The sequence below is a fragment of the Somniosus microcephalus genome, chromosome 28 (genome assembly GCF_052327205.1).
Source record: "Somniosus microcephalus isolate GS21.2 chromosome 28, FLI_Smic_1.0, whole genome shotgun sequence".
NCBI lineage: Eukaryota > Metazoa > Chordata > Chondrichthyes > Squaliformes > Somniosidae > Somniosus > Somniosus microcephalus.
The window spans coordinates 15,862,789-15,875,860 of record NC_141014.1 but is presented as its reverse complement, the minus strand read 5'-3'; the positions used below and the strand labels follow the sequence as shown (position 1 = coordinate 15,875,860).

General features: G+C 49.2%; 1 protein-coding gene across 1 annotated transcript in view; it reads right to left on the bottom strand.

Annotated features, from left to right (window-relative positions):
• Positions 1–13,072, bottom strand: part of LOC147098993 (ankyrin repeat and fibronectin type-III domain-containing protein 1-like) — a 152,048-nt gene that overhangs the window by 60,775 nt on the left and 78,201 nt on the right. The window contains exons 4-6 of the mRNA XM_085969508.1: positions 10,941–11,145; positions 6,872–7,060; positions 3,044–3,157 (exon numbers count right to left, since the gene is read on the bottom strand). Of these exons, the coding sequence (XP_085825634.1) occupies positions 3,044–3,157; positions 6,872–7,060; positions 10,941–11,145 (508 nt within the window). The remainder of the gene's footprint in view (positions 1–3,043; positions 3,158–6,871; positions 7,061–10,940; positions 11,146–13,072) is intronic.

The window sequence follows — 13,072 nt, the reverse complement described above, 5'->3', positions numbered from 1 at the left end:
ACCATTATAGCACCTCATTAATTCAAGCTCCAGCCGCTTTGGAGAGATGTAAATAAGCAAGAGATAAGGTATCTCACGGGGTGACACACACAGAACACGAGTGAGAAGGAGGAGCTGAGAGCAGAAGAGGAACGAGAGGAGGCCATTCAGCCCCTCGAGCCTGTTCCACCATTCAATGAGATCACGGCTGATCTGCACCTCAACTCCATTTACCCGCCTTTGCTCCATATCCCTTGATACCCTTACCCAACAGAAATCTGTTGATCTCAGTCTTGAAAGCAGCAATTAACCCCCCAGCATCCACAGCCTTTCAGGGGCGAGAGTTCCAGATTTCCGCTACCCTTTGTGTGAAAATGTGCTCCCTGATTTCACTCCTAAATGGCCTAGATCTAATCTTAAGATGATGTCCACTCGTTCTTGAGTCCCCCAACAGAAGAAATAGTTTCTCTGTATCTACCACATCGAATCCTTCTAACATTTTAAACACCTCGATCAGATCACCCCTCAATCGTCTGTACTCTAGGGAATACAAGCCAAGTTTATGCCAGCTGTCCTCATAATGTAACCCTCTAAGCCCTGGTATCATTCTGGCATGCATCCACAAAGCAAATTGAATGACGGAACAGGTTCAAGGGGCTGAATGGCCTACTCCTGTTCCTGTTCATGTGTTGCTATATTTACAGTGATGTTCACTGCATGGGTGCAAACCAAGGAAAATAGCAGGATCAAGCAAAGCCCTCCTGCCCATTTCCGTTTACATATGGTGAGGTGGGAGGTCTCACTTCCTCGTGGCTTCCCCCGAGGAAAGTTACGATGGGTTCTTTTGGGGACAAAGTCTCAGTGGGACAACTCACCACCATATGTTCCCTCAATTACCGCCTCCACACTGACTGTTTGTGGTTGGGTTTAGCGAGGAAAGCCTAGACCATACTCTCTCTGTGTATTGAAGAGGAAGCAGTGTAGTCACCTCATAGTTTCTTGATGCTGCCGAATCTGTTGCTTTTCCCACAGCGCCCAAGCAACAGCCATTAGCTTACATAGAATGTACAGCACAGGAACAGGCCATTCGGCCCAACAGGTCCGTGCCGGTGTTTATGCTCCACACGAGCCTCCTCCCACCCCTCTTCATCTAATACCATCAACATATCCTTCAAGGCTGAGATCGACAGATTTTTGAGCAACAGGGGAGTCGAAGGTTATGGGGAGCGGGCAGGAAAATGGAGCTGAGGCCAAGATCAGATCAGCCATGATATCATTAAATGGCGGAGCAGGCTTGAGGGGCCGAATGGCTGAATGCTCCTATTTCTTATGTTCTTATGTTCTATTTCTTTCTCCCTCACATGTTTATCTAGCTTCCTCTTAAATGCATCTATGCTATTTGCCTCAACTACTCCCTGTGGTAGCGAGTTCCACATTCTCACCACTCTCTGGGTAAAGAAGTTTCTCCTGAATTCCCTACTGGATTTATTAGTGACTGTCTTATATTTATGGCCCCTAGTTTTAGACTCCCCCACAAGTGGAAACATCTCTACCTCTACCCAATCAAACCCTTTCATAATTTTAAAGACCTCTATTAGGTCACCTCTCAGCCTTCTCTTCTCTAGAGTAAAGAGCGCCAGGATAGATCCTATTCAGTCTTTCCTGATAGTTTTAATCTCTCAGCCATCTCTTTTGTAGAGAAAAAGAGAAGGAAGCTGAGGAAGGTCCGCACAGGTCAGTGATTGCGAAATCTTATCGCTAACCTCCATGGATGGGTTGAGCTGCTGCCCAGAAATGATGGCAGCCCATCGTGTCTGTGCCGGCTGACAAAGAGCTCTCCAGCCTAATCCCACTTTCCAGCTCTTGGTCCGTAGCCCTGTGGGTTACAGCACTTCAAGTGCATATCCAAGTACTGTTTAAATGTGATGAGGGTTTCTGCCTCTACCACCCTTTCAGGCAGTGAGTTCCAGACCCCCACCACCCTCTGGGTGAAAAATTTCTCAACTCCCCTCTAATCCTTCTACCTATTCCTTTAAATCTATACCCCCTGGTTACTGACCTCTCTGCTGGGGAAAATAGGTCCTTCCTATCCACTCTATCTAGGCCCCTCATAATTTTATACACCTCAATTAAATCGCCCCCTCAGCCTCCTCTGTTCCAAAGAAAACAACCAAGGCCACTTGGCTTGCACTGCTGAACTTTCTTCTAATCAAATATTTTTTCTTTCCAATTTTCTCCCCACCTCTTTTGAAGGTGGTGCACTCTCTTGCTCTGGTACAGTTTAAAAAAAAAATTCAATCACAAGATGTGGGGGTCACTGGGAAAGTTAGCATTTATTGCCCTCGAGAAGGTGGTGGTGAGCCGCCTTCTTGACAATGGAGGGGCTCGCTAGGCCATTTCAGAGGGCAGTTAAGAGTCAACCACATTGCTGTGGGCCTGGAGTCACACATAGGCCAGACCGGGTGAGGACAGCAGATTTCCTCCCCTAAAGGGCATTAGTGAACCAGATGGGTTTTTACAACAATCCAGTAGTTTCATGGTCTATTAGTAATACTAGTTTTTTATTCCAGATTTATTTAATTCATTGAATATAAATTCCCCAGCTGCTGTGGTGGGATTTGAACTCATGTCTCCAGATCATTAGTCCAGGTCTACTGGATTACTAGTCCAGTAACATAAACACGATGTTACCATTACGCAGTCAACCTCCAGTCCCTTGCCCAAGTCGCCATTATTATTGTGTGACCCGAGACAGGGAGTGCGAGCAGGCTTTTTGGCCATTGGAGGAGGGACCACCACTGAGCACAATCTTGTCCTCACTCAGTGTCACATACAGGCGCATCCAGCAGGGGCCACTAGATAGCGATTAGGAGCTGCAACCTTAGTCGGTTTCCCCCTCCCTAAACATGGGGCACTGAGGACTGGGGTTTAGTCTGTATTATTCAGCTACTCACTGCCTTAACCAGCGCTAGAGATGTCAAAGACAATTAGACAGTTGGAAGCCCTACAATGGACAAGTCACAGCAGTCACACCTAAAGCAATGCATCGATTGTTTAAAATTACCTTTATATCGGGTGATTATCAAGGTGCTGTTCCTTGCTGGTTCCTGGAATGTGACTCGAAGGGATGTACTGCCCGTTACCGACAAATACACATTCTCCGGAGAATCAGGGACATCTGTCAAGAAAAGAGGTTAACTCAGGTCATCCTATGTTAAACTGAACCTGACTGAGACTGGCGGCATGTCCAGGGAAATGACTGTCTCCCTGGGATGGGGGGTTCATAGCGGTTTCTTTTAGCTTGCACACAGCGCCACTGAAACAAACACTAATATTACAGTGATTACAGGGAATGGAATTAAGGGAAGGGTGGCAAATTGGATTAGAAGGGAGGAAAAAGAGAGTGGGAGTTAAGGGCCGTTTCTCGGAGTAGTTGGGAGTGGGTAGTGGTGTCCCACAGGGTTCTGTTCTGGGACCACTTCGCTGCACTGTGTACATCAAGGATTTGGATTTAGGGTTAATGGGATAGTGTCGAAATTTGCAGATAATACTAAAATAGGAGGCACAGTAAATAATTCGGAGAATCAAAGGAGGCCACAAGGGGATATTGATAAGATGGTGGAATGGGCAGAAGGAATTCAATATCAATATATAAGAACATGGGAATTGCTCGATGGAAAAAGACCGAGATCCATCTAGTTCACCATCTACTGTACAGGTAGTCCCATGATACAACGATAATGGAGTTGTTGACTATTCACAGCAACCAATCTCTATTGATTATTCTACAACAGACCCAGACACGAGGCGAGGAATACCCCCAGTGGTGGAGACCATTGGGAACCATAGGTCCAAAGTCACCTGTTCCTCCCGAGCACGCTGCACTCCCCACACGTCACGTCGCAAATTACTCAGACACTGGATCCCAAAATGTAACTTTCCGAAAAAAATCTATCTGATACCAGAAACGCGAGGGTATACCTGTCAGGAAAGGATGAACAGGCTGGGTCTCTTTTCTCTTGAAAAAAGACGGCTGAGGGGTGACCTAATAGAGGTCTTTAAAATCATGAGAGGTTTTGATAGAGTGGATACAGAGAAAATGTTTCCACTTGTGGGGAAGAGCCTAACTAGAGGCCATCAATATAAGATAGTCACCAAGAAATCCAATAGGGAATTCAGAAGAAACTCCTTTACCCAGCGAGTGGTGAGAATGTGGAACTCGCTACCACAGGGAGTGGTTGAAGCGAATAGTATAGATGCATTTAAGGGGAGGCTAGACAAGCATATGAGGGAATAGAGGGTTATGCTGATAGAGTTAGATGAGGAAAGACGGGAGGAGGCTCGACTGGAGCATAAACGCCAGCATGGGCTGAATGGCCTGTATCTGTGCCATATATCCTATGTAATCCTATGCATTTGAATGAATCAATACTAACTGCTTCCTGTTCCATTGCCCACTCGCTCACTGAAATGTTCTTTCCGCAGATTAAGTTTGAACTTAACCCCCTTCAAGTGGAGTCTGTGTCGATTCTTCTCTTAACCGTATGCCAGAACATTGTGAGGTGACTCAGTAGGATTATAACCTGGGGGAGGGAGAGAGAAACAGACCCACGCTGGAGCATAGCAGAGAGGGCAGAGTGTAGAATGATCAGCTCAGGAGGAAATACTACAGCGTCGGTAACTTGGGTAAGCATCTCTTAGCTACATCGGAACTGGAGGAGGCCATTCAGCCCCTCAAGCCTGTTTCACCATTCAATGAGATCATGGCTAATCTGTGACCTAACTCCATTTGCCCGCCGTTGCCCCATATCCCTTAATCCCTCCGGTTAACAGAAATCTATCGATCTCAGATGCAAGGAAGTTTAAACATAAGTAAAAATTGGGACTGCAGCAGGGTGATCCCAGGTAGAGGTGAAAAAACTGGGACTTCTGAACAAAGTACAGCATTTGAAAGCATGGAGACCATAAACAGACTAGTGCTTTCACAACACAATAGCAAAATACTGTGGCTGCTGGAAATCTGAAGTGCTTTCATAATGCTGCCTTCATCTGTGGCCCTCAGCAAAGACACTGCACCACGTGTTCTTGGGCCTCCATCCAAAGCCTGCTTGGATGTGAGTCAGCTGTATCAACCCTCCAGGATTGGCCTGAAGTCTCCAGGAATTGAAGATTAATCTCCGTGGTTGACATGGCCCTTGACCGTGTCCATTCCATTTCCCGCACTTCTGCTCTCACCCCTTCCCCTCCCTCCCGGAACCACGATAGGGTTCCCCTGGTCCTCACCTTCCACGCCACCAGCCTCCACATTCAATGGATCATCCTCCGCCATTTCCACCACCTCCAGCGTGATCCCACCACCAAACACATCTTCCCCTCACCTCCCCTTTCAGCAATCCAAAGGGACCGTTCCTTCCACGACACCCTGGTCCACTCCTCAATCACCCCCAACATCCCCTCCCCTCCCCACGGCACATGCAAGTGCAGGAGATGCAACACCTGCCCTTTTACCTCCTCCCTTCCCACTGTCCAGGGCCCCAAACACTCCTCCCAGGTGAAACAGCGATTTACTTGTACTTCTTGCAATTTAGTATACTGTATTTGCTGCTCATGATGCGTTCTCCTCTACGTTGGGGAGACCAAACGCACATTGGGTGGCCACTTAGTCTGTAAGCGTGACCCTGAGCTTCCGGTCGCTTGTCACTTTAATTCTCCGCTCCATTCCCACTCTGATCTCTCTGTCCTCGGCCTCTTACACTGTTCCAATGAAGCTCAACCTAAGCTCAAGGAACAGCACCTCATCTTTTGATTAGGCACTTTACAGCCTTCTGGACTCAACATCGAGTTCAACAATTTCAGACCATAACCTCGGCCCCTATTTTTTCAGAGGCCAGCTGTTGATGGGTCTGCCATTCCCATTTCCAGCATTTAATCTCTCCTGCCTTCCATCCTATCACAGACTTTCCCTTTTGTTCTTTCCTCCCCTCCCTCCTTTCCCTGCCCTGCACTTGCTTAAAATCCGTTACATCTCTAACTTTTTCCAGCTCTGACGAAGGGTCACAGACCTGAACCGTTAACTCTGTTTCTCTCTCTATGGATACTGCCTGACCTGCGGAGTATTTCCAGCATTTTCTGTTTTTATTATTAACCTCCAGGACGCTGCTGTGCGCAACACTCAGGAGAAAAACCTCATTTTCTTTGAGCACTTCCACCTATTAGTTTAAAAAATATTGGCGATGGGAAAAGTGGCTGTTTGACTGGCAGTCAAGCATCATTCAATCGAGTAACAAAGAGTCTGTCCACTTCACACTTGGTGTGGGAAGGCGGGGCGTGGCGAGGATGGACGTGCTGGGCGACCAATGGTGGGAGCGTGGGGGCGGGCGGCTGGAGGCGGGAGGTCATATGGTGAAACCCCCAGGAATACGTCCAACCCGAGTTGGCAACTCCTACTGTGAGATGTTGCCAGAGCTGAAATTTAATTTGGTTTCTTTTACTTTTCTTGCTATCCAGTGCGAGAAGCAAAGGGAAGTCTAGATAAGTACATATTTAAAATCTGGAACTCACCACAGAGAGAACTACAGACTACCCATGTCCCATCACTCCATAGCACAGCGTCGGAGCACTCCAGCATGTGGCCTTGGAGCAAGATCTTGTGAGGGATTGTGGCCCTCAATGAAAGATTAACAAGTAACACTCGCCTACTCTGATAACCATATATTGACCCGAAAGTATGGACTTTGCTGATGGCCATATATTGACCTGGAAGTCTTGACTTTGCTGATGGTCATAAGTTGACTTGGAAGTATGGACTTTGCTGATGGCCATATATTGAATAAGATTTTAGTGCAGCGACTCCTCAGTCTCTGCTGCAGTGTTGCTGACTCTAAATACTTACATGCATTCTCAAAAGTGGCTTTCATCTGCTTATAGAGCTTGTGTCGGAACCTCCAGCTCCGAAGTTCCCTGGTCTTATTGTGGAAATCAGCCTCCGACACTTCGGTCCGGTGTTCCATCAGTTCTGTAATTTTCTGTCCTGCTTTGCTCACTAATGCGGTCAGGTGCATATCCCAGTTGCCTTCATTGACTGGAAGGAGAGAACGTCAGCGCGGAGAATGTGGAGATTAAGAGAAAAAGAGAGAGAGAGAGGGAATAAAGAGAACAGGGATGAGAATGTTGGTAGAGATATTCACCTAGATTTCACGCCAGCCTCAAATGAATCTGGGGGGTGGAAAATTGCTCAGAGACGCCATCCTCCTGCTGCACCCCACCCCTATTTCCCACTCCCCAGGCCCAGCATTGTATAGTAGCACAATGAAGCAACATGCAAATGAGGGTAGCAAATAAAAAGACTTGAATTTCTATAACGCCTTTCACGGCCAATGGACGTCCCAAAATGCTTTACAGCCAATTATGTACTTTTTGAAGTGTAGTCACTGTTGTAATGTAGGAAACGCAGCAGCCAATTTGCACACAGCAAGCACCCACAAATAGCGATGTGATAATGACCAGATAATCTGTTTTAATGATGTTGATTGAGGGATAAATATTGGCCCCAGGACACCGGGGAGAACTCCCCTGCTGTTCTTCAAAATAGTGCCATGGGCTCTTTAACATCCAACCGAGAGGGCAGACGGGGCCTCGGTTTAACATCTCATCCGAAAGACGGCTCCTCCGACAGTGCAGCACTCCCTCAGCACGGCACTGGAGTGTCAGCCTAGAATTTTGTGCTCGAGTCTCCTGTAAAAGGACTTGAACCCTCAACCTTCTGACTCAGAGGCAAGGTGTGCTGCCCCCTGAGCCACAGATCCTTCGACATATGTCCTTCTATTTGTGTTGTTTGGACGCTGATCGCCTGGGTCACCTGTTAAGCCCAGGTGCCCAATGTTCTAAGGTCAATGGAGGGGGGCACAGACTGGTAGGGGCTGTGCGATCGCTCTCAGAGTGATGGGGTGCACCGGGCTGCCCGCACCCAGACACTGCTGTAGTCCCCAACACCTCTCGCGGATGAACTCTATCCCGTCTGAGTGGGACTGCCCAGCAGAGGCCAAGGAGTGGGGGAGGGGGCCCCGCCACCAATATTAAAATGATGCTGAGGTTGAAAGATTGGCCGAGGTCAGGGGTGCGACTTTGTGGTGGTTGGAAGACCCGCCTCACCGGAGAGGCACCGCAACTCCATAATAGTGGCCATCGTATTACCTATGACCCACATCCTATCAGGTTTTGTATGACTGGGAAGCACCACTGCTTTATGTACAAGTCCCACTCCAGAGACTTGAGCACAAAATCTAGGCTGACACTCCAGTGCAATGCTGAGGGAGTGCTGCACTGTCGGAGGTGCCGTTTTTTGGATGAGACATTAAACTGAGGCCCCGTCTGCTCTCTCAGGTGGACGTAAAAGATCTCGTGGCACTATTTCAAAGAAGAGCAGGGGAGTTCTCCCCGGTGTCCTGGAGCCAATACTTATCCCTCAACCAACATCACTAAAAACAGATTATCTGGTCATCATCACGTTGCTGTTTGTGGGAGCTTGCTGTGCACAGACTGGTTGCTGTGTTTCCCACATTACAACACTTCAAAAAGTACTTCATTGGCTGTAAAGCGCTTTGGGACATCCTGAGGTCATGAACGGCGCTATATAAATGTATGTCTTTGTTTTTTTTACTTTATTACCAGTTTTCTATCCCCTTCTCCTGAAGGTGCTGCTTCTTAAGGCGAGATCTAGGTCAGGAGGTGGTTCTTTTCCCAGAGAATAGTGGTCCTCTGGAACAGGCTGCCGGCTCGTGGGGTGGAGGCCGACTCGCTGAATTCCTTCAAGCGAGAGCTGGACCTGTTTCTGGCTGGGGCGGAGATCACCTCTTACAGAAGGGTGGGTACTGCAGGGAATTCAGGACCAGAGTGAGCTCCTGGACTAGTTTCGATCGCCTAGATGGATCGGAAAGGAATTTCCTAAATTCTTTCCCCTAAATTGATCTGGGTTTTTACCTGGTTTTTCGCCTCTCCCAGAAGATCACATGGTTTTGGGTGGGGTGGGGAGTGTCCATATTGTGATACACAAGGTATCGCAAATTGTTTGGGACAGGATGGATGAACCAGAGGGTCTTAACCTGTCCGTCATTGTTTGTATGCTCGTATGTTCTTGCTGGCTGCTCCTCACCCAAGTCGTCAGTTTTTGTGTGTCAGCTTAGACAGTGACTGTTGGCAGGCTGGTTGACCATGGAAGGTAACATAGCCACGCTCAAACCTGTCCACAGACACACACACGGGCTTTCTCGCAGGATTCATAGAAACATAGAAGATAGGAGCAGGAGTAGGCCATTCGGCCCTTCGAGCCTGCTCCGCCATTCAACGAGATCATGGCTGATCATCCAAACCCTAGTACCTGGTCCCTACACCGACAGCCATCCCACCCAAGCCCTATCCCAGTAACCCCGCGTATTTAATCCCCCTAACACTAAGGGCCAATTTTTATCATGGCCAATCAACCTAACCCGCACATCTTTGGACTGTGGGAGGAAACCGGAGCACCCGGAGGAAACCCACGCAAACACGGGGAGAATGTGCAAACTCCACACAGACAGTCACCCGAGGCCGGATTTGAACCCGGGTCCCTGGCGCTGTGAGGCAACAGTGCTAACCACTATGCCACCGTGCTGGATAACGATCGGAAGCGGGAATCCTGGCTGATTTCTCCCCTTCTTAACACAGGCTTATTGAAGAGGCCCGACCACTGTTCCAGAAGAGACCAGCTCACTCAGCACAGGCCAAGGATCGAAAGTGGTATCTTCCTGGTCCCTGCGGAGATGCCATGTTAATTTAATTTCTAGAAATGGGATCGATCTTTCCACCTTTACCTTGTGCCCCCTGCCCCAGATGGGTTGGTGTGCAGCAATGAAACCACCACCTTCTCAAGGGCAATAAGGGATGGGCAATAAATGCTGGCCTTGCCCACATCCTGTGAATTAATTAAAAGGGGGAAAAAGTGAGTCGTGCCCCCTTTGGGGTGCTAACTTTGCCGGGACGCTACGTTTAGTGCCTCGAAAAAATTAGCACCTCCACGGCCGATATTCCCAGGTAGTGCCCCGAGAGGGAGGAGGGGTGCTACTGGAAGCGCCCCATGTCCCTCTTAGGGCGCTGTGAGTCAATAGCACGGCGCCATGCGCTGCTGCACGTCGCGCCTTCGTAAAGGGGAGGGGCCTTGCACAGCGCGACCCGGGGCCCAGCTGGGCCACCAGGCATTGGAATGCTGGCAAAAGAGCCCGACACTCAAGAGAAGTGCCAGACACAGGGAGCGCTGCCGGCAATCCGTGGGGGGGCTTCTCGGAAGGCCAGGGACGGCAATGGGGGCAGGTGGTGGCAGGCGGCCAGCAACAAATTTGCCTTTAATTAGCGCCGTCCCGGCCGCAGGTAGGCCTCCCTGACCGCGTCGGACATAGCGTCCGGCGGTAAGTCAGGGGGCGCTACTGAAGATCGCGTCCGGGGCGTGAGTGGGGCGATGACGTTATCGCCGGCGGCGCAGCGCCAAGGGGCTTTAACGGTTACCGCCACCGCTAACCTCCTGCTGAATTTCGTGGGTGGCGCTGGCGCCGCAGTGCCCGGGCACTAGTTGCTTTGCGCCCCATTAGCGCCCTCTAACGGGAGACGCAAAGCAACCGAATTTTTCCCCCTTAATCCCTTAAAAAAAAATTAAATTAAAAAAAAAACGTAATTGGCATCACTCAGCCAACAGTTGGCGCACTGGTTGAGCCAATGAGAGTTTGCCAATTCTTGATCAGGTCACTAGGTAGCCCTTCAACATTGGCATGCTTGAGCTTTGGTAAGAAAAGCGGAAGTTACCCATTTAACCCTGTCCCAGTACAGTTAGTGTCGAGCCTCGCGGTTGGTGCAGTTTATGGGCTAGCTCCACCCCAGTCAAAGAAAAGCAAGAACCCGAGAGTCACAGTGAAGCCTCACGATTCACTACTCACAGTGCTGGTTATCCCTGGCTCCAGCATTCATTAAGAGGCTCGCCATCGATATGTTGTTAGTCAGGACAGCAATATCCAGAGGTACCAGGCCATTGCTGGTAACCTCATTCAGGTCATCCTGCGTGCCAGGCTGGTCAAGTATCTGCCGAACTGCATCAATGTCTTCATGTTCCACAGCATCAAAGACCGAATCATACTGAATGTTCTAGAAATTAAAAGATAAATATCTATTAAGATTCATGATTCAAGATTCAAGATTCAAGATTATTTTATTGCCATATGTAACCGGTACAATGGAATGCTTACTCCCCACTCACTCCCACAATATAAATATAAATATAAAAAGCAAAAGTAAAAACAAGTATAAATACAGAAACAATAAGCAAACAAGCAAACGACAGTCCAAGTTGCAGAATATGATGAATAGTGCAAAAAGCCTCCATTACCATTGGAAGCAATAGTAATGCAATATGATAAGTATATGATAGTATATGTGCACACAGTCCAGTGATCAAGAATGTTCTTGTGCGCTCACGGTTCATGTGATATACAGTTCCAGGGTGGGAGGGAGAATGTGACCACGGTATGTGGGGCAGTGCGGTTAGCAGTTTAGTAGGCGCACTGCCTGTGGGTAGAAACTGTTCTTGAACCTGCTGGTCCTGGTTCGGATGCTGCGGTACCAACGACCGGACCGCAGGAGGGAGAACAGTTCGTGCCCAGGGTGATTGGGGTCCTGGATGATGGAGCGGGCCTTGTTCCGACACCTGGTCTGAAAGATCTCCTCGATGGACGGAAGTGCACACCCGATGATCTTTTCTGCTGTCCTCACAACCCTCTGGATGGCTTTCCTGTCCTGTGCAGTGGTGTTACCATACCACACATTGACACCACCCATCAGGACGCTCTCTATGGTGCCGCGGTAAAAGTTCACAAGCCACTGTGTGCTTATGCCACATTTCCTCAGGCACCGTAGAGGGTAGAGGCGCTGGTGTGCCTTCTTCAGCATGGCCTCAGTGTTGTGATTCCAGGCCAGGTCATCGGAGATCTGCAGTCCCAGGAATCGGAAGCAACTGACAACTTCCACTGGTGTCCCGTCTATGCTGATGGGGCGGTGGTTCCCTCGGTGGCTTCTGAAGTCCACGATGAGCTCCTTAGTCTTACCAATGTTCAGGGCAAGGTTGTTGTCATTGCACCATCTCATCAGCTGGACTATCTCATCTCTGTACGCCGTCTCGTCGTCGTTGCTTATCAGGGCGATTACTGTAGTGTCGTCGGCAAACTTGATGATCCGGTTGTTGCTGTGTATGGCTGTACAGTCATGTGTAAACAGAGAGTACAGCCGAGGACTAAGGCCTTGTGGCGCTCCGGTGTTGAGGACCAGAGTGGATGAGGTGTTGTTCCCTATTTTCACCACTTGAGGCCTGCCAGTCAGGAAATCCAGAATCCAATTACAGATGGGGGTGCCCAGGCCTAGGTCCCTCAGTTTCAGGACCAGCTTGAAGGGAACAATAGTATTAAATGCAGAGCTGTAGTCAATGAACAACAGTCTGACGTAGGTGTCCCTCCTGTCTAGATGTTCCAGGGCAGTGTGTAGTGTTAGGGAGATGGCGTCGTCCACAGACCTGTTCGCCCTGTATGCGAACTGGAACGGGTCCGAGGAGTCGGGGATGATGCTGTTTATGTGTGTCATGACCAACTTTTCCAGGCACTTCATGGCTACGGGTGTTAGAGCCATGGGTCGATAGTCATTGAGGCCTGTTACCTTGGTCTTCTTAGGTAATGGCACAATGGTTGTCTCCTTGAAGCACACTGGTACAACAGACTGCTGCAGTGAGATGTTAAAAATGTCCGTGAACACAGGAGCCAACTGGTCTGCGCAGGTCTTGAAGACACGGGGTGGAACCCCGTCTGGGCCGGCTGCCTTCCGTGCTTTCACCCTCCTGAAGGTTCTCCGGACCTCGGACTCAGTCAGCTGTAATGTGTAATCCTCTGGATGGCTGGGGGTTTTGATGGCCAGCTCAGTGTTCTCCCTCTCAAAGCGAGCATAAAAAGTGTTCAGCTCGTCTGGTAGGGAGGGATCGGTGTTGGTGACTCCCGCTGAGCTCCCCTTGTAGTTGGTGATGGCCCTTAGT